The sequence below is a fragment of the Scleropages formosus genome, chromosome 21 (genome assembly GCF_900964775.1).
Source record: "Scleropages formosus chromosome 21, fSclFor1.1, whole genome shotgun sequence".
NCBI lineage: Eukaryota > Metazoa > Chordata > Actinopteri > Osteoglossiformes > Osteoglossidae > Scleropages > Scleropages formosus.
Genome location: NC_041826.1, coordinates 24,617,030 through 24,644,159, shown reverse-complemented (window position 1 = coordinate 24,644,159; position 27,130 = coordinate 24,617,030). Strand labels below are relative to the sequence as shown.

General features: G+C 47.2%; 1 protein-coding gene across 1 annotated transcript in view; it reads right to left on the bottom strand.

The window, feature by feature from the left end:
• Window positions 1-27,130, bottom strand: part of ppil2 (peptidylprolyl isomerase (cyclophilin)-like 2) — a 34,128-nt gene that overhangs the window by 4,990 nt on the left and 2,008 nt on the right. Inside the window, exons 6-17 of the mRNA XM_018728754.2 lie at window positions 25,720-25,771; window positions 22,764-22,815; window positions 21,196-21,287; window positions 21,006-21,095; window positions 17,099-17,174; window positions 16,685-16,845; window positions 15,417-15,492; window positions 14,419-14,525; window positions 10,454-10,543; window positions 9,765-9,798; window positions 5,014-5,131; window positions 4,405-4,461 (exon numbers count right to left, since the gene is read on the bottom strand). Of these exons, the coding sequence (XP_018584270.1) occupies window positions 4,405-4,461; window positions 5,014-5,131; window positions 9,765-9,798; window positions 10,454-10,543; window positions 14,419-14,525; window positions 15,417-15,492; window positions 16,685-16,845; window positions 17,099-17,174; window positions 21,006-21,095; window positions 21,196-21,287; window positions 22,764-22,815; window positions 25,720-25,771 (1,005 nt within the window). The remainder of the gene's footprint in view (window positions 1-4,404; window positions 4,462-5,013; window positions 5,132-9,764; window positions 9,799-10,453; window positions 10,544-14,418; window positions 14,526-15,416; window positions 15,493-16,684; window positions 16,846-17,098; window positions 17,175-21,005; window positions 21,096-21,195; window positions 21,288-22,763; window positions 22,816-25,719; window positions 25,772-27,130) is intronic.

The window sequence follows — 27,130 nt, the reverse complement described above, 5'->3', positions numbered from 1 at the left end:
CGAGTGTAGTAAATCGCGGTATATGACACATGACACCCGGGAAGGCGAAAGGACCGTGTTTCTCCTTGCTTTGTAAAACGGAAAGAACGCAGCGCTGACCACTGGAGCAGAAGAGCGCTCGCCGCCAACTCGCCGCCAACACGTACACCTTTGGCAAAGTAAACAGCGGAGGTACCCGGCCCCGTCGGACACTCGCGCTCCTTCGGTACCGAGACACGAACGCGCCGGCCGTTTCAATCGATTCGCCCCGTTGTCACTCCTTCGAAGGCTCTGCAGTTTCCTCACCGTGAGCTCGCTGCACTTCCGCTGCTATTAAATAGCTTTTAATTTTATGTTCTTCTCCCTTCTGCTGCCACATGCCTCCCTTTGGTTGCGCTAAACGATTTTCATCCGCTTTGTCACAGCAAAAGCTTATTTCAGTGGCCTCAGTTTGTCTGTCAACCACATTCAACAAAAGTAAGACAAAGTGACTCAATAGTGAGACACAAAATGAAGTTCTCGGCTTCAATCCGTGACATGTCATCCAAAGCAACTGCACAAAGTATTAGCATTTCTCACAGAACACATTTAGTAAAACACACGATGCAATTTTAAGGGGAATTTAAGCCAAGACGTACGTTGCGTCTCAGACTTTGGCAAAGCGGTCCTCGCCGGACAACACCGAGAGCCCCCGCTTTAGCGCAATCCATCCTTGGTTTACATTCAGTGAGTTCTGAGCCCAGCGCTATTACTACGGGACATACGGCATTCCCCCACGAGGTGCTAAAGTTGCGACGTGGAGAAGCGGCGAAAACGGTGGAAGGGTGGGAGGAATTCGGAACGAAACGCGGTGCGGCCGCAGCTCCTCCCGCTGACCCAGTACGACGGCCGCTTGCTGGGCCATCCTGGGACGGGCCCCTCCGAGCAGGCCCGGGGCGGGGGGGGGAGAGGGGCTCAAAGAGACGCTCTTTGCTCCAGGCTGCGCTCCAAATTCCTGAGCGACAGCATGGGCCCCAGGAGCTCCGGCCAGACCGGGGAGGGGGTCAGCTGCACAAGTGGCTCCTTTCTTTGCTGTGCTGCTCTTTGGCGGTACGGGAACGGGGCAGACGACTTTCGCTCGCTCGGCGACGAGGACGAACGGAACGCCGAGCGACTCCGCGCCCGGCCCGACGCTCGCTCGAGGACCGAGGCCGTTCGAGAGGCAGAGGAGCTCGTCTCTCACGGTGAAGGAGGTGCCCTTTGACCGCTGGGCGCCACGCTTCGCACGCAGCTCCGACGCGAGAGCTCCACCTCGGCAGGGTCTCTGCGCGGCCCCAGCGGGAGACGATTCTCCCGTCTACTTACCTCGACGTATCAGTCGCTCCGGGTTCCAGAGCCGTTTCTCCATAAGATGCATAAGGACCTGTGCCTTGTTTAACACTCGAACCCTGTTCTGCACTGTGCCGCTCTGATGAGAAGAGCTGATACGCAGGCATGTTTTCAACCGTACGCTTAGGGAGCACACTGTACAGTTTAGCAACAACAACTAAGCAGTTCCTTCGCACATTAATGACCTAAGCATTTTTGCCAATTTTAGATTATATTTATCATTTATTATATATATATATATATATATATATATATATATATATATACACACACATACATATCACGTATTTTTATAACATTTACATTCATCTGATGCTTTTCTCCAAAGGGAGCTACAGCGCTAAACTACCTACAATTATTTACCCATTTATACAGTTGGGCAATTTCGCGATAGCAATTCAGGGTAAGTATCTTGCTTAAGGGTACTTACTACAGCTCAAGGTATGATTCGTACCTGTGACCTTTGGGTCCAAAGGCAGCAAGCAACTGTAACCACTACGCTACCAGATGCCCTTATAAGATGTATAGTAAAAACTGTGTCAATGGAGACTAAAAGTTTTAATGTGTGGAAATTTTTTTTTTTTTTTTTTTTAAATGATAAAACAAAAACTAGAGTGAAAGCAATTTTACTGTAATTTTACAGTACTGCCACTATATTGTCCTCTGTTATGAAAGCAGAGACGACAATTTCTCCTCCAAAATATTCATTGTCAGCTTCACAGTAGATGCAAAGGCAGAAAACATGTTTAATAAATCAGTGTCCTCTATTTATAGGACACCAGTATTTAAAATAGAACTGCCATCATAGAACGTTTCTTAAAAATTACATTATTTCTAAAGCTACGATTCCAAGAAATAAACAAAGGAAAAAAAGACATTTTTTGAACGGTGTAAAAAATGTATGGAAGGAACTGCGGCAAAAACACGAATAAATGTAAATGTTGAGAACTAAGCTAAAACGGTCACTCAGAAGACAAACACTGAATCACAACTGGAGCCCTGATGTCCCCGATGTTCAGAAAAACAGACATTGTTACTGTAATCATCGCGCCCCACCCCACGCTGACGTCATATACACCAATTATATATAGCGGCACTGTCCCATACACAGGACACCAGCCACCAGTGGGTGGAAATCCAAAGTGTCTCACGTTGACACGTGTGCGACGTACAGACACGCAAGGCTGTGGTTTACATAAGAGCCTTGACGCAGCAGCCCCACCCCCCCTGCCCCGCACCAGTGTCTAGAGTTGGACCCCCCTTCCCCTTTCCCATTCCATCAAGATCAAAACGGAGAAGCTGGTGGAAGTGGCGGGACACCCGGCGAGGACCATGCCTTCAGAGAATTTGCGCCAATTCCTGCCTCGCAGCCTCCAAATGTCATTCTGTGTGTGTTTGCAGGAGTGGAACTGGAAAGGACAGGAGGAGGTGGCCCTGCTCACCCCACTGGGGACGCACTCCACCTTCCAATAGCGTGACGGAGAGAGGAACGGGCCGGGCACGGCGCAGTCACCACGTGGAGCACATTCTCCACTTCCGTTGCGCCTTAATAGAACTTCTCTTGTGTTACACTTTGCTTTAAAACACTGCAAACGTCTCGGAAACGTGGGATGAAACAGCGTGGACAGCAGCACTTCTAAGACGTAGGAGATCATCTGCCTCCAGTCCTAGCCCACCTACCCCTTGCCGTGAAGGCCAGGGTGCAGTTCCTCTGGGCCGTCAACAGGGCGTGGTGCAAGAGCTAACTTCGTACCACAGTCAGGACTGAGCAATGTGCTAAATGAGGTCTTGCGTGTCTCTACAGGCTGTGAGAAGTCAGAGGTGCGAGCAGTAACTGCTACAGAATCGGGTGATAAGAAGAGCCAAAGGCGACGATTGCCCAAGCAGCCCTCGGTCCTCGAACCCCCGGTCGCATTCCCTGCAGGAGAGAACTGGGCTGAAAATTGCTTGATATATGTTGTTTATATTCCTAATTACCCCACTTGTCTTGATGTATTTTTTAGGGTAGAATTTCCTGGAATTGTGCTGTTCTGAAGATTCTCAGCTCTGACTCTACTGTGGTGGAATGATCTCCCTCTGTCACTCAGCACTGCTGAACCCCACTCAACATTTGCATTTCTTTCAAGCTCACTTCTGTCCTCATCTCCCATAAACTTTAATTATTTCACCTGTTTAAATGAAAAGAAGAAAGAAAAAAAAAAAAAAAAAAAAAACTGTCAAAGTAATGTGCTTTGCCAAAAACTGTCCACTGTTTTGGACCAAGAGACTGCACTCAAACATCACGTGTGTGTATCTCTGTCTCTCCATCTGTTGGTGAAACACACTTTTGTTTACTGTGAGCTGGAGGTCAATTTGGAGGAAAGCGTCTACAAGATGAATAAATGTTGGTGTCAATGTAATGGTGGTATTGGCTTTTGTTCTTAAGGCGAATGAAGCAAAGACTGATCTGAAACAGAATGTGAATGTGAGATTGGACCAAAACCTTTCCTGAACTTCCCTGCGCTCTTGTCACACACAGCGGAACTTTTTCCACTGGACACAAAGGCTGTGAAGCTGTGAACAAACAAGGCAAAGAGCAGGCAGCTGCAGCACAGTTCGCAGCCAATGAAACGTCCAAAGGCGACTTGATGAGAACGAGAGAGAGCCCTTGAGGCTCAACACAGGCCCCGTGCTCCTCTCTCTGTCTCTCTAGGGCGTACCGCCTATTTCCACTTTGCGTGCCACATTATTGTGCTTCCCTGTAAAAGGAGCAAGATGCAACGAAACTGAGGAACCACGGAAAATGATGGGTGTGTGGCCAAGTGTGAGGCCAAGGGCTTCTCTGGAAGGACTGAGCAGGGACAACTCAGAGTGCCAAGATGAACAGAGCAAGTACATGCATTAAATATTGTCATATTCTACTGCAGATAAAGTGTGTTAGGCATGGCAGAGTACAGCTCATTTTCAACAGAGGAGATTATGGGTTAATTACGATGTTATGGGACTTCGTGGAACTTCATGGAATTTCATGAAATCAAAACTTAAAGCTGGAGATTATTAAGTATAAACAAGTCTTACCTTCCAAACACGGTATGCTTGCGGTCCAGGTATGTGCAGGAGCGGAAAGTTATGAAACTGTCGTGGGAGGAGAGCACAAAAAATCAAGTTAAAACCGTACAGAAACGAATTATAGACGACTAACATTTGGGATGGCAACCTGGAAATGGCATTTGTGTGCTATTCTTTACACGCTGCCAAATTTTAGTGTCCTCAGATTACTTTTTCAAGATAAAATACAGGTCATAAAGTTATGTGCAGTTACACAAGGGACTATCAGTAAAAGGAAACAGACACTGCATTTGTCCACTAAGGGGGTAAAGAGACTGAAAAGCTCCCCTTACAGCTTCTTCTCCAGACAGAGCTCTCAGAACATTGTGAGCTAAATGGTCTCTCCACGTTATTCTTTATTGATACTGAATCAGGTTTTTAAGGGATTCTCTATGAAACAGAAAAAAATACTAGCAAAATGCAATATTGCCCAAGAACCTCAATAGAAAACAATTGCAAAACACGCAGAGAGCACACACACAAGAAGTAGGAAACACACACACACACACACACACACACACACACACTCATCGCGGCTCGGCAGTCAGGAGGTGACACGCAGCGAGCGGGAGCACTTACAACTGAGACTTGTTGGTGTTGGGGCCGGAATTGGCCATGCTGAGCACCCCACGGCCCGTGTGGGAAAGGTTGGGCCGAAACTCGTCCTTGAAGGATTTGCCCCAGAACGATTCTCCACCTGAAATTAGAGGAGGACACAGGAAGACTGAGTCAAACACAGTGGAGGTTCCATGATGCCATGGGGTCGCTCTGCTGCCTCTGGTACCGGGGACCTTCACCGTGTCCATGACACCATGAAACGTGAGGACCATGAGGACATTTGGTCCTCTGAGGAGAGCTATGTCCAACCCAGTGCTTGGAAAGCGGGTCTCGGTCGGCGGTGTTGGGTCCTCCAGCAGGATAATGGCCCAAACATTAAACCCACAAGCACTCAGCAAGGGCTCGAGAGTTCTGGAGTGGCCAGCCATGAGTCCTCATCTGAGTCCCACAGAAGAGCTCTGGTGAGGGCTGAGAAGAGCAGCGAGATAAAGGCGCCTCCAAGCACTGAACAACGACAACAGGTGGGACAAATTTCAGTGGGAAGATTCTGCAAACTACCTGGTACTTGCTGTACAAGACTTGTTGAGGTGCTGCTACACAGCGTCCAGAGACTGTGCGATCAAGGACAGGCTCTTGGGTGCAAGTCATTTGCTCTTCTTTTCTACACAAAAAATGTTTTCTTTTCTCTCGGTCAGTTTCAGTTATAAGTTTGCAGTGAAACTAGACAAAGTAAATGAAGAGTGCATGTCTTTCTTCCGTTTCAGACATAGTTAAAATTGCTTGGGTGCCAATAAAATTTGACCACAACTGTACTCAGACACGATACTTTACTTTATAGCACAGCTGGGCTTCATGGGACCTTCCAGCTGGAGAAAGAAAGCAGAGAGCAGGAGTTGGACCAGAAACCAGTAGACTTCAGCCTCGTCCTACAGCTGTGTTCTTATACCTGCTCAACATGGTCAAAGGGGACAGTCAGTCACTACTCGTGGTCACTGATCACTGAGCTGAACTATCACTACATAGATGAACAGGACTGGGGTTCCATGAAAAGGAGTAACCAATGCAGGGGTGTGCAGGGGAGAGAGAGTGTCCATTGCTTGTGTTAAAATGCTTCCAAAGGTGATGTGAAAAGTGCTGTTTAACCGGTGCACAAACAGTGACGAGCAGGGGGAACCCTGGGAAGGCCTTGGGTGGTCAACGAAGAGCTGGTGAACAAAGCTCTCTGTGTTGAAGCCCACTTCCCCATGTGTGTGACATTTCCTGGCCCACACACTGCCCCCTTCAATCCCCACGCCAGCTGGGTGTGGACAATTCTTGCTGCCTGGCAATCTCAGCTTCTCAGTGGCAAGGAGCTATAAACCTTCCTTGGGTGACATTTGTATATTATTTATGGCCGTTCTGACATTTGCCTCCGCAATGCGTCTTCGATCAAACGCTGGGGTGGGGGTTGGGGTTGCCGGGGGGTTGCTGGGGAGCAGACTGCTCACAGTTACTCGCTAATGCTCACCTGGAAAACCAGCAGCAATAAACACCAACAGGTGACAAGTGATACACACAACCATGGGAAAATGTGTGACGTGCAAACAGAGACATGCTTCTGCTCCGTTAACTGCGCAAGACATTAACCCTAACCCTAACCCCGAGCAACAGGTCAGAATTCTGTGCCCCTAATTTCCGTACCATATATAATTAGACAGATGAAAATTACTCCTCAGTGATAAAATCTCAATGTTTTAGCCACACACACCGTTTTTCATTCTCGTGCTTAAACTGGGTAGAGCTGTAATCTATTCCGACGAAAGCAGGTGTGTGTGAATGCGAAAGAAAAAGGTGTAAAGGAGAGACATGCTGAGAACAACCACTCAGGAGGAACCCTTACAGTTAGGAGGCCTTGCGAGAAAACCAAATTTTCCGGTGGGGGGTGGGCAGGGGTGTCAAGGTGATGTAGTACATTAAACTCAGAGGTAATATGGAGTCCTCACACTTATATAAGTATTGCTGTGTGGGGGGGGGGGGGGACTGCCCTGGCACTACTAAGGATGCACAGCTGACTCAGCAGGGATGCTGGTCGAGGATGAGGGCGGTTAGTGACAACAGGCCCCTCCCACTTACCCAGGGCTCTTGGTGTCTCTGCACTGTGGAAAAACCTGAGCGCACACCGACTGTACAACTTCAATGCTGAGCACACACTGCTGTGATGACGTGTGTGTGTGTGTGTGTGTGTGTGTGTGTGTGTGTGTGTGTGTGTGTGTGCGCGCCACAGAAAGGAGGAGGCACAAGACACAGCTCAACTCTATGTGTCGCTGTCATGTGTCACAGCTCCACCACAGGGCTGTCCGTGCAAACATTTACACCCTTGGTACACCGTCTAATTCCATATGCAATGACAGCGCGCGCGCGCGCGCGCACACACACACACACACACACACACACACACACACACACACACACACACACACACACACACCACTGTGGCACTCTGAAGACAGCTGACAAACTGCTTGGCAGTTCGCTGTCACCATATGGGACATACCGCAGTATTATGCAACGCAACATAGACATGTCCTGAAATGCATTAAGGTCTTGGATATTCATATTCACTCAAGTGCCTCCTGTTAAAACAGCCACTAAACAGGAAGTGGAAGGACCAAATGTGGGATGACACAAAGCTGTTACCATGAAACATCAATATCCTTCATGCATATTATTTCTTTACATATCCTTAGGGTTCATATAATAGAGTAAAAGGGGATTTTTGACTACGGTGAAGTCGACTTAGGTCATCGGAGGTGGGGGCCCAGCTGTCCCGGCAGACAGGCACAGCAGTTACGAGAGTGAGTCTGTCGCTGCCTTTATGCGAGCAGGGGCATCGGGGGGCCATTTTTACCTCCTTATCTTCTCAATGTTTATAACCTGTCTCTAGCAGGTGACTTCATAAAGGATGCCACAGTGAGAAAGTGTAAAACTGACTCCATTCCATTCAATAGTCTCTGTCCATTATCACTCCACCAGGCCAAACTCATCACAATGACTGGAACATTGTCGCTATTTTCACGTGCAGCAGGTATTCTCAAGCACCTGCTCATAGGGAAGGGGTTACGCTCCAGTTCGTCTCCTGCTCCAGGAACAGGAACCGTCGCAAGGACCTGCAAACAGGCTCCGATGGTTGGGACTCGGGTGGGTCGAGATACTGTGGTTTCCCACGACCTCTGAGGGCACTAGACAGCAGTGAAACAGGGCGGTATGATGCGAGGTTGACCTCACCACCAACGGAGCAGACTGAGCGAAGAGGAATCCACCGTTTCCATGCTAAGTGCTCCTATAGGGCAGGGAGTCGTTCCCTTGAAGGGAAAAGAAGGAAGCATCAGGCCGCCGAGACAGCGGAGGGACGCGGAGCTGACGGTGCGTCAAGTGTGGGTGAGGACGGCCTGCAGCGCACCTCCGAAACCACCTATCATCTGGGCGTGCGTCGCGGGACTCTGTGTCCGTGGCAACGGTGCACGCCTACGCAGCCTCGCGCTCTGCTGGCCCTCCCCGGAACAGAATACACACCTCTGATTGGTGCAGAGCTGTCCTGCTTCGCCCGCTGATGTCGAATCCCCCTCTGCCTCCTCGTCATCCTCTTCCCCCCCCACATTCCGTGTTCTCTCAATCAACAGGGGAGGGGAACCGGGGACACGAGCAGGGACAGAGCACCAGACCGGGAGGAGAGGCTGCTACATGTTTCCAGACACGTCTGTCCTCTATAGACTCATCACAACTGGATGGAAACTGAAAAAGCGACAGCATCTGACCCCTGGGCTTAAACGGGCACCGCTGCACACACACGTTGAGCTAAGGGCCAATGGTCACCAAAACAAAGTGCTTTAGAACCAGCGTAACTAACCGCGTGTTTCTTTTCAATATCGCAGAAAACGTGTTTGTGTCATTTATCACTATCTGAATGACGCTGCATGACTTTGGATTCACCTCGCACCACCACACTCCGAAATATGCTTGCTTATTTATTTCAGTGTTAGCTAACATATACTGTACTTCTTTACCTTTCTTCACTATGTACAGTATGTTTGTTGAACAATGTATGCTGCTGCACTAGTGAGGGATTTCCCTCAGGGACTAATAAAATTTCACTCATTTATGCATTTCTAATTACTTCCTTATGTCCTCCCATTTAGAGCAGTGGCTCTGGCTGCATGTGGTCTGGATTTTACCTTGGCTTTGAGTGTTAAATAAAAAATTCCCCTATTTTTAGGCTGCAGATGTGCTGCACTTGGAGCGAGTCCCGGCGCCACGCTGCCCTGTCCAAAGGCGCTGTTGATCACACCATCAGCTCTCTGGAACAAACGCCCAAACGGAGCCGCCGTACAGCGTCGCAGTCGTGCACTGTATGTCATTCTGAAATTATCAAATTTTATTTACCTTTCACTGATGGCGTTCATCCCAGAGTACAATGTTTGACATGGTGAGACTTCAACTATGTGCCCAATAAGCACGTTTCATTTCGACACCCCGCTGTAGTGAGTACAGTCCAGCCTCGCTTCCTGCTTTCTGCCAAACTGTCAAGACCACACTAAAAAATACAGTGTACGCACACTTTGACACAGCGGATTCTGAGTTCTTCAGTAAACTTAAGTGTGTGAGCACTTGTACGCTTTCACGTTAAGTGCCTGGCCCTCCTATACAGCTGCCTGATCTTAAAAAAGATGGAAGAACCATCTTATGATCTTATCGAACTGCTGTTCTGCCACAAATGAGAAGTGAAATGAATATACCTGTTCCTGTTCCAGTCGGGTCTCCTCCTTGAATCTGCAAAAGAGCCGCTGTAATTACTCCTCATGTCATACTGGATACCAGAACACACACACACACACGCACACAAAGTACTACCAAACTTTTTGCCTTTGACACACCCTGCCCTTTACTACATACATCCTCATTCAGCAATAGCAAAACCTCGCTTCTGATGGGCCACTTTACAAAGTTATGGACAGCGATGTTACTGAATAACAGTGTCTTAACATCACAATGTAGCCTTTTCATTTTATCATAAAACAGAGCAAAACCACAAGCCACTAAAAGATGCAACTCCAGATGAATAACTTTAAAGGAATAAAAAAAAGGGCAGTGTACACAAGGAACTGAGCAGAGCCAAGGCTTTACTAGCTGCCGCACAACGTTTGAGGTGAGTTTGCAGGCAGTGAAGCCAGGCATGGAGAGCACCCGCCTCCTGCACGTGGCTCTTCCCACTAATGACGAGCAGCTACTGGTGACCAGAAAGGCAGTGAGCAGGAGAAATGTCCAACCTCTCTGCTGAGAGACAGGACACCTCACGCATGAATGACACCTCCTTAAGCTGTGGTCTGAAGCTCAGCCTCTAGCAGCAGCATAAATAAACCATCTCTAGCAGGTCTCATCCCTGTTAGTTCAAACATCAGGAGGACTGAAATGTACAGTCTCTTACCATGAAGTTCCGGATGGATCTGTGGAAGAGTGTCCCATCATAGTAGCCTTTCTTGCAGAGTTTGATGAAGTTCTCCCCAGCCTTGGGAACCTGGAACAAACATGACGACGGTGGAAATAACGGGGGTGGTGTAACCGGCAATGGTCCACAGCTTACGACTGACTTCCTCTGACTCCGAGGACCTGAAGAAATGACTGTGGCTCTGGATACAGACAGCAATGTTACTGTACAATGACCCAGCAGGAACTGAGGTGAAGGATGTTTACAGCGTCATTGGTTTCCACTTTACACAAATGTGTCTTAGCATTCTGTTTGAAGACTGCAGTTGTCTAAAGGAAACCGAACCTTGAAGCCACAGCAACATATACAGTACATACACACACACACAGGTACATACATACTCGGAATTACATACCACATTCAGACAAGCACAGAAGAGCAAAAACAGAAATTTGTGCTGACAGCTCAGCACCACTAAGGCAATATGAGGAGTAAATAAAGAACAACAGGGCTGTTGGCAGAAACCAACTGTGGCAGTGATCAGTGGAACAGTGCATCACAGGCCTTGTTATAGAAGGAGAGAGTTGTAGCCCACAATGGCAAGAAGTTCCTTCACAGCTCTGGTGCGAGCTACTTCCTCCAGAGTCCAGCCCCAGTGCTAGGACTCAGCCGCCAGCGTTCATACTGAATAAACATTACCCAACATGCAGCTGCACAGAAGAGGGCATCCACTGGTAGAACTTGTGCAGCAGTGACCTCAGACAGTAAAGGTGACTCTGGCCTTGCTCAGACAGTTACCTTTATTCATTTCTCAGATACTTCCCCCCCCCCCCAAAGTCATGTGCAGCTCTGACTAAATAAAGGTGCTTAAACAAGAGATTTAGAAGCTCGGAAGTTCTCGGTTCTGGCTCCATTGTGGTTGAATGACCTCCCCCTCTCGCTCAGAACTGCTGAATCTTTGTCCACATTGTGTGTCAGGGACGGGCAGGAAGATGAGCACTGACACTTGTCGAAAGAAGGAGTCTGTCGAGCGGTACAAAGAAGACCAACCTCAGCTCCGCATTAACGAGACAAAGTAGATGATGGATGGTGGATTTCAGGAGGTCTCGATATCCTGTGCTCATATACCATTGATGATGAGTAAGTGGAGGTCTAACGGACATGTTAGTTCTGAAAGAGCACAAGGACAACCGGCTGGGGGGTCTGTACACATTGAAATTTACTGTCTTCTTGGATTTGTCTCCGATCTTGTATAATGAGCTACATCTGTATCAGCTCCACAGGCAGCTACTCGTGTGATGTGCAGTGAAAAAAACCGCTCGTCTTCCAGTCACGTGTCTGAATCTAAAGCTCTTCTACATTTACATTTACTCATTTAGCAGACTCTTTTCTCCAAAGTGACGTACATCTCATAGAAAATACAATTTGTGCATTACATTAAGAGAAAGAGACATAGCTGCAGACATGTGATTAAGTACAGTTAGTTAGTTTCCTTCACCATATGCGTCGACATTCATCACACAAGTAGCTGCATTAAACTTCACCAGAATATCACCGATTTCCATTCACATTCCTAGTAGTTCTTTTTTTTTTTTTTTTTTGAAGATACAAATAAACATTCACGTTACGTTGCAGGAGTGGCTCTGTAAAGGACTGATCTGAGCATCATCATAAACAATTATACCTTACATGAACTTAAGAGATGGTGGGCGAAGTGAGTCCGGAAGAGATGAGTTTTAAGACCCTTTTTAAAGGATGCTCTGAGGGCTTCTGCAGATGACACCACTCAGCACTGCACCAGGGCCCAAGGGCTACAGGGCACAAGGGACAGTAACCACAGTGAGAAGATTTCAAGATTCAAAGCCCAAGTGAAAAAACTGAGTAACATCAGTAGAACAAACAAGTGATTCAGGTGGGATCCCAAGTCCAACACAAGGACGATCTCTAAGACCGAACTGATCATTAATTGATCCGTTATTCACTCTTTAAAATGTTTTGTACAAAGCAAGGACACACGCTGAACAAGTTGTTTTTCTTTGTAACTTTTAAAGAAATCAAACTGCTCCACTGCAATACAGTCAAGCCGGCAACGTTTGCAAAACAAGGGTTTGCTTGTCTGCTCCCGTTTGTCCATCCTTAAGGAGCACAGAGCAGGACTTGTTATGAAACGTCAAGCACCTTGTGACAGCAGAACGAGCAGCTGGGCCAGCGTGGGCCCATCTAGCGACTTCCACTGCTCTGTGCCCATGTCTCTTGCTTGGCAAGGCAATACAATACCAGGCAGGGCAGGGCAGGAGTTATTTACCATGCCACCACTGCCAGCAGTCTCTGCAGATGCAAATTCGATTCTCCACTGGTATCTGCTCAATGCCACTTCCACGGTCCCACTGCTAGGCTCCTTCCACCCTTACTGGGCCTTCACATGGGTGACAGATCTTTGCAAAGCACAATATATATGGCAGCCTATTAATCGCACGCTGTGCTCCTATAAAACCTGGTGACTTTTACGGGCTTTGGCCAGCAAGGAAGCACACGCTTAGGGTAAAAAGGACATTTAAATCACAGGAGAATGGCAGGATGGCTGTGTCCGACTCCTCTTTATTAAAAGATTCCCTGTTCTGCAGAGAAGATTTATCCCGGTCCATGCCTGGGTGCCACCATCCTCCTGGACATGATGCGACGCCACAGATGGGGTCCTTTAACCACTTCCTTCACCTGGGGGCAGGTCTTAAATTATGACAGGCACTTCATTAATGCCATGTGGAGAGAGAGGAATGTGTGTCCATCCCTCACGCAAAAAGACTTTGGTATTGCCAAATGAACAGAACTGTTTCAGGGAGAAGCTGACGGTAACGCTCAAGAGGGCAGTCAAAGAACCTGACAGCCCTTCTGCCTCATTAAAAAAGACCAGAGTTCTTCCTGTGTGTCAGAAAAACTTTGCTCACAATGGGTGGTGAACTTTCCCTGCTCAAGGAAATGCAGAAAACAGACAGCCGGCAGGTTCAGCGCTGAGGGGCTGCGCAGAACAGTCGGGTGGAAGGGGGGGGGGAAAAAAAAAAAAAAAAAAAAAAAAATCTGCTTTGGACTTTCCTTAAAATCAGCATCATGTCGTGTAAAATTACTGTATGTTAATCTTGACTAATTTTTGCTTTGAAAACTCTCTGAGAAACCTTGAGACTGACAGGACTATTTTTGTGCCGATGATTATAATCGACAAATTAACCGATAATTAACTAGTGCAGACGGGTTTTTCTATCGAAATGTCGACTGTTGTGTTATTTAAGTGTGTCGAAACTCATACGTTTTGTTTGACTATCAAAAATTGTTGGGAGAAACCTGACACGAGGACCCGTCTTACAAAAAAGAAGCGCCTACATGAGCGTAACTCCAACCACAGTGAAAGCGCTGAAGTTAACGTACACAATACATTACAGCTGGAACACAAGAGTGAGATTTGCTTTGCTTTTTCCTTCAGTTACAGAGAATATTCTACTAGAAATGTGAGAATTCTGAAAAGAGAACATAGAAAGGAATCGAAAATAAGGTGTTCCATTTTTGGGCTTCTCATTATTTTAATGAAGTGGTGAATGAAAACCATTAAAGCCAAACTCAATATGTATTAAACGCTGATTCCGAACAGCTTTAAGCCACTGCAATTAATTAAAAATGAAACACCAAACATAAGCACCATGCCTGAGAGTGCATTGACAATAAACAAAAGGGCTTAAAACTCAACTCATACTTTGTCCTGTTACATCACAGCACGGACTAGTTTGAGGGCCTCTGAATGATCACATTAGAGGCATGAATGAGGCTTCGCAACAACGATTTTTTAATTACTTAAAAACAAGTGGAACTGATGTGTATGATGTGCACGTACTCGATATCTGCCGTTTTACCGCTTCTCCACGGGATGCTTAAACACACGGCTTAAATGCTTATTTAACATCACAACATGATCCCACCTTGTCACAGTAGAGCTCCAGGTTCAGGTCCCCCTTGTTGGTGTGCAGACGAACGTAGCCCTTCTTCTTCACATACTGGTAGCGCACCTCATCGTCCGAAATTGCATCTGCAGGGCAAAACAAACCGAGGAGGACCGGTGAACCTGCCAATTCAACATTACACCACTACATTATGTGCTCACGATCCCTTTAGGGTGCATTTTACTCCAAACGAGCACAATATGTGATGCTTGTGATCAGAGGTAGCCCTAGGAAGCACAGTGCACATACACACATATTCAGTCATACACATACTCATTCACTCTCTACAGGTATTTAGTTTTCAGCTCAGCTCAGCAGCAAATTGCAACAATCTAGGAGCAGACTGCAGTTCCTGGGTGCAGCTCACGTATACATCAGAGCAACATGTACTCTCCACTGGCTCTCGAGTTTCACCGGCAAACCTGTCATGGCGGCACAGAGGGTAGCGCTGGTGCCTCACAATTCCTGAGTTCGGACATTATCTGAATGCGGCTCAGTGTGTGTGGAGTTCCCATGTTCTCCCCGTCTTTGTGTGAGTTTCCTCCAGTAACTCTGGTCTCCTCCCACAGTGCAAAGACAAGCGTTTCAGGTAGACCGGTGACTCGGTGTGTGTGTGTGAGAATATGATACACAGCTCTGCTGTTTAAAAGGGTAAATGACTGGGGTAGTTTACCACAGCACTGTTAAGTCAGCCTGTATAACAAGCGAGGGCTAAATACTTAATATCTGTATGTCACTACAGGAATAAATGTATGTATGTTTGATGTTTATGTTGTATGCAGCTGCAACCCAGTGCAATTTCATCCACCGATTCATTTAAATTTCCCAGTGGAAATCCTGCAGTGTCAACTGGAATAGAAATGCGGCCCTCAATGACACGAAGGAAACTGAACGACGCCAACTACAGCTGGGATGCCATTGTTTCAGTGAAATCGAGTAGCTAAACAGCATTTTGCTGCTTATGGTGCACTTGTTACCAGCTTCATGAGTGGTTTGTGGGGCCATGGCCGTAGAGGTAAAGGAGGCGGCCACTCTGCCAGTGGAGTAGTGAGCCTGAAGAGACAGACGGGGAGAGAAAGACAACGGCAGGTCAGAGAGGATGAGCTGGTACAGTGAGCACATCAACAGAAGTACAGAGTACAGAAAATTACGGTACTCGACCAAACTAGAGAGGGAGAAACAAAATTGTCGAGCTGATCAAGTAAAGAAACACCTGCAAAACCCCTCACCACCTTGTTCCCACCCAGCACATTGTAAATAAAATAATGAGCGAAAGGACGAAAAACACGGCGAGTGTCTGTCCTTCATCTCGACTCCGAGGGGGATCCCGTACGACGCGTATATGTCCATTTGAGGTGGAAACTCCTCCATTTATGAAATACACATGTACTGCAGTGACGACCCGATGTGACACTGAAAGCTGATCTCAATTAAGCTTCCTGTTAAGGTCCACAGGCCTTGGGTCACGTCTGCACATTGCCGGCGAACCACTGGACTTTACAGGCTGAGTCGTAAGCCAATTGGTAATCCGTTTTCTGCTACGACAAAGTGCAGCCTTGCTGAGGTCACAGTGATCCATAAAACTTCCTGATCTCTTGGGTCACACAAGGTCTGCGCAAACACCAGCTCTCACAGCCACGCCGTCTTGAGCGGAAAAACGAGGAGAGGCTATAAATCCAGCACGACCTCTCACTGGTGCTACATTCACTTTGATTAGAAGAGATGGTGGAATGAGGAACTCTGCTCGCAGACACAGCTCTCCAGGCTCAGCGATGACTCTTCGATGTACCGTTAAGTAGACCAAGATAAACCCTGTCTGAGAGAGCTGGAGTCTGTCAGTGTGCTCCAGTTCCAGGGAGCGAGCGGTTCACCTACATTTCCATTCTGACCCGCTTCTCTGCCCCTGTGACACCCCGTCACACAACTCGACCTACAGAGGCAGGCAAAAAAAAAAAAAAAAAAAAAAAAAAACACCCCAAGGACTTTGGTTACCAGTGATCCTTTCAAACTTCCCCACAAGAACCCACTGAAAACCACTGCAGGGTTAGCAGAGCGAACTGTAGGGACCAACGAGGGTCAATGAAGTGACAGGTTAAGTGAACAAATAAAAGAAACTCCACATAGTTGTCATAATGTCATATACTGCCAGCCAGAAAGTGACCCAGAGCAGAGAACTGTGCGACTGGGACCTTCATGCTGGCAGGGCCCATTGTGGTAGGCTAGAGAGGAGCACTTTCACACTCACTGCATTGAGCTTGTCCGTTTTCTTCTTCTCCGGCTCCTTCATGGTGGACGCCAGCAAGGCATCTCCTTTGAAGTCCTTGTAGAGCTCAGCGAGGGTCTCCTGGGTCTCCAGATTGGTGGATTTCAAATAGTACGCAGGGTCCAGTTTGGCCTTCTCCTCATCTGTCAGATCAGGGTGAGAAGCGAAGCACATTGCCACAAATCATGCAAGGCACATCATCATCAGAAGAGGCTTAAAAAGTGCTCTTTGCTGTTCAAAAATGAATGTGCACGGGGAAAGCCGTAAGTACTGGTAAGTTCATGTCCCGGCACCCCGCGTTCCAGCCCACGCCACCTAGCGGACGGTCTCACTGCACTCAGTAAAAACACATTAGGCTAAATGACCCCGTGGAGACCAAACATTCAAAGTACCAACCTGGATCTGGAACTTTCATGTTGTTTTTCACGTGGAAGAAGTCGGACACGTTGAACTTGTCGAGGTTCGTGGGGTCCTGCGACAGAGAAACGGGTTCACGTTCAACTGCAGTGTGTGTGAAAAGGACCGTTCTAATAAGGACAGTTGTGTCTCTCCTCAACTGCAGTTGAAAGCCATGGCGCCGCTCTGATCTCTGGTGCCACCCTCCCACCCCTCGGAGCAGTTCAGCTTGTTGACATTTACATTTATTCAATTAGCAGCCATTTGTCTCCAAAGCGACGTACAACTCGCAGCAAACAAACAGCATTTTGCTCATGAACAAAGGGAGCACTTTAGATACAGACACACGACTCTCCAAGTACAGATACTACAGACAGCGCAACAGCAGCATGATGATGATAAGCCCCTCGCCCTCCTTGTGCTTCGTTCAATTTTGGAGCACAGGAGGACGCAGGTGAAAGCCATGGAAACGTGGGACAAAGTCAACACAAGATGAGAAAAACCTGAGAAGCTGCTGAAGTTCACCCCTTTTCCCTGGAATGTCCCACAACAAGATTCTGAAAGCGGCCGAGGGCCGTTTGCACGGCTCTTCTGCAGCACTTCGTGTTCCTAATGAAACAGAGAAGGGCGACCGGCGCGTTCTGCGGGTTGAGGAAACGCCACCGAGAGGAGAAAGCAGTTTTGTCCTGCTTTGGGCAGATATGTTGGGGGCGCTGGCCCACGAGGCCTCGCACACACACCAGGTTCGTACTGATGCTGCGCCGATGTCAATGTCACAGAACATTTCAAGGCACCGCTCACTAGAAGTGCCCAAAAGAAACACACTGGTTAGTCTGGGGATGGCAAATTCTGGCAAATTCTGACAAATTCTGGTAAATTCTGGCAAATTCTGGCAAATTCTTCCCATGCTGGGATTGTGACCCTGCCTGCGAGGGGCAGAACCATCTACTCCTCGGCACAGCATATGACACTGAGGTGGGCACAAACCACTGAAACAGCATGTGGCCCATTTCTCGTGGTGGTGTTTCACCACATTTTACCCAGCTCCACAAAGAGACTCTTCCTGATGTACATGAACGGCCTGCTGCTCTGGGGAGCGGCGAGCACCTGCCTGTACCCTCAACGCTGGCCACCGACAGCAAGCGCAGGGTACCCATCCCTACAGGCCTCTCATTCCCTAACAATATTCCTGCGAAAGAAAACGAGTAAAGACGGATTCAGAGTCACCACAGATATGTAGTGTTCCTCGCAACTTTCTCTTAAACGGTCAGAACAGTGGTTGTCAACCAGGCGCTACTGTCGGTGCCCAGGGGTTCTGCAAGATCGCCGTGATTCTGCATGGGCTTCATCATCTTAATTACCACCAAAGTCTATTTTTTTACTCAACTATTAACTAACTACAGCAGAGGTGTAATCGTTTTCTCCAAGAGTTGTCCTTTCTTTTGCACAGCTGCACACACGTGCCTGATGAGGACACTGGTGTAAACGAATAACAGTCACCGTGTTTTACACCACTTTCTTTGTCAGTCGTTGCCCACCATCCAGCACAGGTCTGGTTTTTGTCAGCTCACGCGCTGACTCGTCAGGGACGTAACAGGATAGGGTACACGACCTGAGGATACGTTCAGTGACGAAAGGGTGAAAACCACTGGGTCAATGCGCGTGCGCACACAAAGACGGATATTTGAGAAAAATGCAGGAGGACAAAATGACATCTACACAGCTCAACCTACATCGTTACACTGTAGCGTAACTATACTGTAGTGTATCCACCTCGCAGTGCAATGCAATCTTCACAGCTGGTAGGAGTCAAGGTTAGGACCAGAAACAGTGCTGTGACATGTTTGTTTTTGCATTTTGACAGGAGAACCATGAATTATGTATCGGTGTTTTCAGCAGCTCGACTGCAGCACTCAGTAACTGCAAGTACAAGCGACATGCAGACTTGGCACAAAATATTCTGTCTCCCAGGCAACTTGCGGGCATCCGGCAAGGTGAAAGGTTTAATCTGCTCAAAAACAAGGCTGAAAATTCCACTGTGTCACAAACTCCGTAGCAGCAAGAAAGAGGAACAGTAATTCACCTCACTGTACTTATAAAGTACTCCTTATGATCTCTTGGTATCTCTCAGCAACATCACCTTTGCACCTTTCATGTAATCTTATGTGCTGGACATTGCTGGACACTAGTGGCACACGGAGCAAAGCAGTCATGTACAGTGACAGTTTGTTCACTGGCGCACACCTGTCACCTAGACCTGTACAACATGCGCAAGGTCCACCCCTCCCTCACCAACTGCCCCACTCAGCTCCTTGTCTCAGCCTTTCTTCCATCCACTCTCTCAGTTCCACACTGACTGCTCTTCCGACATCTCCCACCTGTCCTCTCCAGCTCAGTGGGAGTCCTGGTGTTTATCTGCTGTTTAACGCCCCTGCTACAGAGACATTAATCCAGCGCTCTAGCCTTGCCACTGGCTGCCCACAGCTGGCAGGCCCTTACATCTACATTTATTTATTTATCAGACACTTTTCTCCAGAGCAGCTTACAATGAACTCTATGTAGTGTTATCAGCCCATACTCCTTATTCACCACGGTGACTTACACTGCTAGATACACTGCTTACACTGGGTCATTCATCCATACATCAGTGGAACACGAACACACACACTCACACACTCACACACTCTCTCTGTCACTCACGCACTACTGTGAACAGCATGTCTTTGGAGTGTGGAAGGAAACCCATGCAGACACGGGAAGAACATGCAAACTCTACACAGACTGAGCGGGGATCGAACCCATGTTCTCTTGCACCACCCAGGCGCTATGAGACAGCAGCACTACTTGCTGTGCCACCGTGCCCCCCAACCGAGGCCCTTAACAGGGAGGTTCCTGCATGGCGTAGCTCCTCACTTACATTTACATTTATTCAGTTAGCAGACGCTTTTGTCCAAAGCGACATATATTTCAGCAAAAGTACAATTTATGCATTACATTAAGAGAAAGAGACATAGCTGCAGACATGTGACTCTCAAGTAAACCTAGTTTGTTACCTTCCACTGGCTACACCGAGGTTCATCGCTCCTCCACGCTCTCACCTCTCCCTGTTGTCATCCACGTAACATCCTGTTTGACTCTACCTGTCTTTTCTCCATGTCTCCTGTCCCCAAGCTCACAGGATCACTATGGGCTGTTCTAATTCCAATGCTGTGCTGTGAGCTTCCACCCAAACTAAACCGCTCGTCTGCCAGTGACGTGTCTGAATCTAAAGCTCTTCTACATTTACATTTATTCATTTAGCACACGCTTTACTCCAAAGCGACGTACATCTCATAGAAAATACAATTTGTGCATTACATTAGGAGAGCGACATAGCAGCAGATGTGTGACTTAAATACAGTTGGTCTGTTTCCTTCACCATATGCACCGATGTTCACAATACAATTAGCTGCATAAAAGTACTATTACCAATACTAAATTAGTGGAAAAATATAACAAATCCATTTTATGCACACGCACGCACGCACGCACGCACGCACGCACGCACGCACGCACGCACGCACGCACGCAGGGCAATTGAGAGTCACCAGTTCAGCTGAAATATGTGTCCTTGGACTGCAGGAGGAAATCGGAGCACTAAGACAAAACTCATGTGACCATGGGGAGATGCAAACTGCACACAGACTGAGGAGGGACGACACCCACATCCCATCGCAGAGAGAGACGCCAGCGCTATGTGCCATCAGGTCGCCCAGAAGTACCGCTGATACACTTTGTAGCGCACTCATTTTGGACAAGGCACTGTATAAATTAATATGGACTTTTCAGACGCAGCACAAACAGGAAAACGGGAATGCAAAGTGAAGCCTGAGGACATGGCTGTGCACTACCGACCCAGTGTCCTCACCTGCAGGGTGATGATGTCTTGTCGTGTGAAGGCCTCATCGGTCAGCAGGTCCTTGAAATTCTTAGGTTTGAAATTGAGCTGCTCCACAGCCTGCAAGCAGAAGTAGTGATCAAAACTCTTTCGATCTTCAAGATGACTCAACCAGAACAGCGGCCTTCTTCCAAGGCCATGGAGTCTACCTTGAGCTCACCTCATAGGAAAACACATTCCCAGTCACCTTGTTGGCCACGATGTGGGAGTTGTTGGTAAAAACGGTGTACAGGACTGGGCAATGGTATTTCCCTGAGTCACGAGAAGAGAATAAAGTAGTAAGAGTCTGAGGACGCCTGCCCCAGTGTAAAGTAAAGTGACATTCAGCAGAGCACCACTTCTGGAACAGACAGCAGTTCCCTGTTATCATCAGCACATTGCATTTATTCACTTATCTCATGCTTTTCTCCAAAGTGACTTACAATGTTAATCTACTTACAGTTATTCACCCTTTTATACAGCTATTATTTATACCTATTTATACAGCTGGCAAATTTTTACTGGAGCAATTTAGGGTAAGTACCCTGCTTAAAGGTACTACAGCTAGAGGTGAGACTCGAACCTGCAACCGTTGGGTCCAAAGGCAGCAGCTCTAACCACTCTGTGGCATCCAAGGTTGCCACAATCACACATGAACACAGTAGCCAATTTTTTTTTTTTTTTTTTTTTAAACATAAAAATGGATAAAACAACCATCACGTCATTCATCATTCATTTACAGAAATGGGCATGAAGTTGAGATGTGATCCTCTGCACACAGAACATTCTCCTCTGGCTTTCTCTCTTGCCATGGAAGCCAAGCAAAGCCTAGTGCCCTCACTCTGCATTCCTGTGCTCACCTCAGCGGAGCTGAATGAGGCAGAATGGTTAAGGCCTTGTGACCAAATCACTGTGGGTTCAAGTCCCAGAAAGGACTCGGAGAGCAACATAACAGAAGATGCGTCAGTAAAATATTGCAGGATAAATGGATGATGTGTACACGTGCAAAAATGTGTCTCCTAAGACAAAACAATTAGCTAAGCAAATAAAAAAAAAATTAAGAGCCACAAAATTTGAGCAGTGTGCAAAAGGAGGGAGCTGATAAAGGGCGTCGCGTTCTCCTGAAAAGGCGGCCAGTGGCGACGTGGCCGTTGTGCTCCTTCTCATCCGCATCTGTCTGCAGGCCTAAGTCACCAAAGGGGTCGTTGGCTTTTGCAGTTCTGTTAAACATTGGAGCCACACTCAACTGGAGCGAGCGCAACGCTCCCATGCCATTGGTGCCTCTGTGCCTCCACAGCTCAGCGTGGCACTGCCTCAAATGGGCTCTGCTCAACTTGGGAGAGAGAAGAGTCTCAGTGCCCTGTCATGGAGTGTGTGTCTCAGTCTGATTGTCAGTACAGCACGCCCATGATGCCTTGTCTCTCTCTCTTGCACGCACACACACGGCACAGTAGGTGAGCTGCTAAACATCGGGAAACAGGCAGTGCAGTGGGTACAGCTCTGGAAAGTCTCGAGGCCCCAGAAGGACCCTACTGTTGTACCTTAAAGCCTTAAACTGAAAACAGTTCCATGAGAACATTGCACTGGATAAGAGAGCAGAGGGTAAGAGCAGTGTTTCTTAAGCAAGTGCACGGAATAGTGTGTGTCCCACGCGTCGGGGAAGCGTGCGACGAGCTGCGTCTAATGTGCTCACAGGTCTCCGCTGCACGGCACACCTTTGTCTCAACTCTCCTCGAGAGGAAGACGTACCTTCATTGTTCTTACTGAAGTTGAGCTTGATGAGAGCCTTAGCTTCAAGTTTCTAGAAGGAAAAAATAAATCAAATAAAAATACCAAGGCACAGGGGACAAACACTCTTTAGCCAGAAGAACAGGAACTTTGCAATAAACAGCAGTTATTGCAGTAAGTGCAAACCAGAGAGGACCTCATACCCTCATATCCTACAGAGCTGAGAAACAACTAACATCGAGACTCAAGAGCCTCTCAGAAGTGACAGAAACGGGTTACAGGCTGACAAAAAAGAGCAGGGAGGAGAAGTGTGTTCTGTCAGTGTGCTCCCTAAGAGCAGCCTGGGAACTCTCCAAGATGAGCCATAAATCAGGGCCACCGCTGAACAGAAATAGCGCTCGACCCACAGCCTTGTGGGTGATGTGGCTAGCTGAGTCAGTGGGCCATTAAGGTTCGCCATGGAAACGGTGCATGACGTGGCAGCCAAGCAGGCCCAAGGTGCTCCAGCACACGTGTGCGTCACCACAGCGGCTGCAGGGCCCAAGCTCTAATTTAATATGCGAGGCACTGGGTGCGATGACGCCCGTGTCCCCCGCCTGCCCTGCGCACAACAGGAGGAACCAGATGGGAAGCGAGGCACTCATCTTTATCTGTGTGTCGACGTCTCCCCCCCCAGAACACGTCGAGAACACAGGACAAACAGAGGCTCCGTGTTACTGTGTCGTGACCCGCCCAGCACCCAACGCGCCCCCGCAGAGAGGGGAAGCGTCATCAGCCTAATGGAGCCCATATACTGTGAAGACTATTTTCACAAGAGATACCGTGAAACCCGAACAATGTAAGCAAACATTTTAGTCAATTAATCTGGCTAAACGTTTACACGTTAACATTCAAGCAGTGCAGTGAAGGGAATCGTCAGGCTTTCAAACTATCAGCTGCTGTTTTATTGGTCTGTTGGTGAAAAAACACAAGTCTGAGTGACACCACTGAGAGCACAGTGACCTTCCTCACAACAGCCCTGGGCATCACTGGGTCTCAGGTCAGTACATTTCTAAGGAGGTGGAAGCAGGGGTTCAAAGAGCTGGAAATGGGCGTGAGAAACAGGGCGCCATCCGCGGTGGATCCACACAGACGTCACCGCCGTGCCGTCCTGCTAATCCTCTTGCCAGTTGTCACTGGAGGTGGTGGAAAGGTCCCCATATCTCCGCTGCGTCTGAACCCGCTGTGTCTAAACCCTTCCTCTCGATTCATCCTACCAGGGAGGCCAAGAGGCCCAAACATCCAGAACACAGAGACCATCCAGCTTCATCCCATCAACAGAGCTCCATGGCAGCAGGGTCCTGAACCTCCGAAGTAGTAAAAAGCAAACTCTTACAGAACACGTTAAAACTAAGTGATAATGCATGGAATTCTCTTGAAAGGAAAAATCATTACGAATGACTCGCTACAAATGACTTAACCTTTTATACCTTTTCACAACACTGTGATGACAATCTTGTGTAAACACATTCCTCAACCGCAGAACTTGCCCACACTTGCCCAGACATGTGTGAGACAGTCTTTCTTTTGTCAGATAAATCAATCCTGTCCCAGACTTCATGCCGCAGCTGTACACACAACACCTACGAACCTCTTATAAATAAAACATTAGGTCTTTCCCTGCAGTGTTTTTGTTACACTACTAAGATAAACGGGAACCATGCGAATGAAAACAGGCAGTATGACAACAGCAACATTTATTCCTCCGAAGTTCCTCTGTTCACAGCACCAAACCTCCCATGTGACTGAGAATTACTGAGCACCTTGTGCCACTACACTCATTTTTTGGTTGTTGTCTGAACTCCACAGAAATGTATGCTCAAGCGTGGCGAATCTGAATGTAAAGGTGTCCACAGCAACCTCTGCATCTAAAATATGTCGCTATAAGAAAAACCGTCAGAAAGGCCAGCAGGCCTTACTGTGTGCAGTGCAGCTGGATGTCAGAAGACAATGTCTTTCGGTGCCTGGACAAGAGGCCCACTGGTAAAAGGCAGCACAGAGAAGCGTGTCTGCAGCATTCAGCCAATGGAGAATTGTCAGAGGAGGGAGCTGAGGTGCCCTGGTAAGGGTCTCTTACACATGGCCAGTGCTGCACTCTCACAGACCGAAAGTAGAGAAGAGTTTTACACCAGCATTCGTAACGGTATCCATTCAGTGATATGACACACAACTGCCAGCAGAGTCGCCCAAGACCTGCATTTCTCTCAGCTGCTCCCAAAAGCACCGCACTCGATAATACATAATACAAATACGAAATATAACTCATTTTAAATTTGATACAACAGACTTTTCAAAATAGTTCATGTGATTAAAAAGGTCCTATTACCCCTTCCACCTCAGCTTCATTCAGTTTGGATTAACCTAAACCAGGGCAGAAAACTCACACTTAAATATGAGACAAGATTTCAATATTTTGCTTGGAGGCGCTGAGAAAGGAGAGATGAACATGCATGCTGAATGCATCGAGGAGTGGGGAGTACAAATCAGTTCAAAACCTCAGCTGTGTGCTTCTCTCAGCCGCCACGTCCCCCCCACCACCCTCGCTGCCCACCCATCTCCGCAGGATCTTGCTCCCTCCAGTGGAAATGACACACAAACACACCGTCCGGCAAAAACCGGGTTCACACCACTTCAACTACAGCTCAGCCCGCTCAGCTTCCACATGGTACTCCAGCTTGTCTGTCTCTCCTTACATCACATAAACGTAAGACAGGAAGTTCGTTGGGTTCTGTCAAAACGTGAAGTGATGAAGCATCTGCTGTCGAGACAGAACAACAACCTTGTGCACCGTATAGCTGCTTGACAGTCCTGAAACTACAGTAATGTTGCACAGCTAACACCACTGCAGTCTGAAAGTATAAAGGAGTACAATCACACCACAGTTTTGCAGTAAGGAAATCTGTTCTAATGCTGTCTAACAAAATTACTTTTCTCTTACCTCTCCAGAGATGGGGTTTGTGCCAAACTTCTTTATCCAGGGAACTATGCTCCTTGGTAACAAAGAGGACAATGTGAGCGAGTGCAAAGAGACCAGTAACAACTCTAAGCAGCTTCCTATAACTTTAATTACACAGCTTAGGTTCATTATAAGCTTACTATGGTGAAGCATTGTAAACAGGGAAATATATTTAATAAAAGTTTGCCACCATTAGTGAAATGGGTCAGTGCTACTCATTCACATCCCTATGTTCTGTGACTCTTTGCATTCATTAGAATACAACACTCATAAGTGTGTCTGTGTGTGGAAATGTTCACTTTGTCCTCAATTTCCCACCTGTTTGTAAACTAAAATAAACTCGCTGGCTGTTGTAACTACACACTACGGTTGCTGTAAGATGTGTTGACGACAATTTTCTCAGACTTGTACAGTACAGGTAAACACTGAGAGAGGACACACCACTTAACAGGCGTCCTCCAAGATACGAATGTTTGACTACAGAAAAATTAAAAAAACTCTTCGTAAATGCAAAATAAATACCACTTTATTACTTGTGTAAATAATTTTCACAATTAAGAAAAGTAATGAGGGGCAGTAGCAACTCCGTGTCGAACAACAGCCTATCTCCTCCTTCAAAGGCTCCTTCATGCCCATGGGTTATACACTCTCAGTGCAGCATCAGGCGTTCATCTCTGCAGTTAGTGCAGGCACGGGTTTGCTCAGCATATGTCTGCTTACTGTCCTGTTTGTGGTGCTGTTATTGGTCTAATTCCTTAGTGCATCATGGCTCCATCATGTGAAAGAATTATTAAAAAAAGGGACGAAGAGTTTGACAACACACACAAACACACTACTGACAATTCAGAGTCATGAGATGACCCAAAATGCGTCTCTGGGACGGAACTCCACAAACCAGGAGAGAACATGCAAACGCCATACACACTAAGTGGAGACTGAACTCATGTTGAATCGAGCAGTCCAGTGTTGTTAGACACCACGTCAGTTTGTTCACTTAGTCTGAATTCATTTGTATAATTTCCATGCATTTTGTTTGTTTTTACTCCTTTTTTTGCACTAAAAAGGTGAATAAAAGACATGAACACTAAGTACCATATACAGTAACTGAAAAAGTTAAAGGTAGACAGACAGACATAAAGTATTATTATTATTACACAGGTGTCACATGGAGCTGAGGAATTCATAAAAAGTGCTACCATTGAAAAGTGGTAATTAGGTGCATTATAATTACATCTGAGTTATGAAAGTTCACCTTAGAAAGGGCTTTCCTGAAACCCATTACCTTCATATGGACTGTACTTTGTTTACTGCTACAATCAGTGGCTTAGCATTGTATGGTTGAAGGAAAGGCAAGGTATCATAACCATAATTCTACATTTTGAAGATGTGTCTT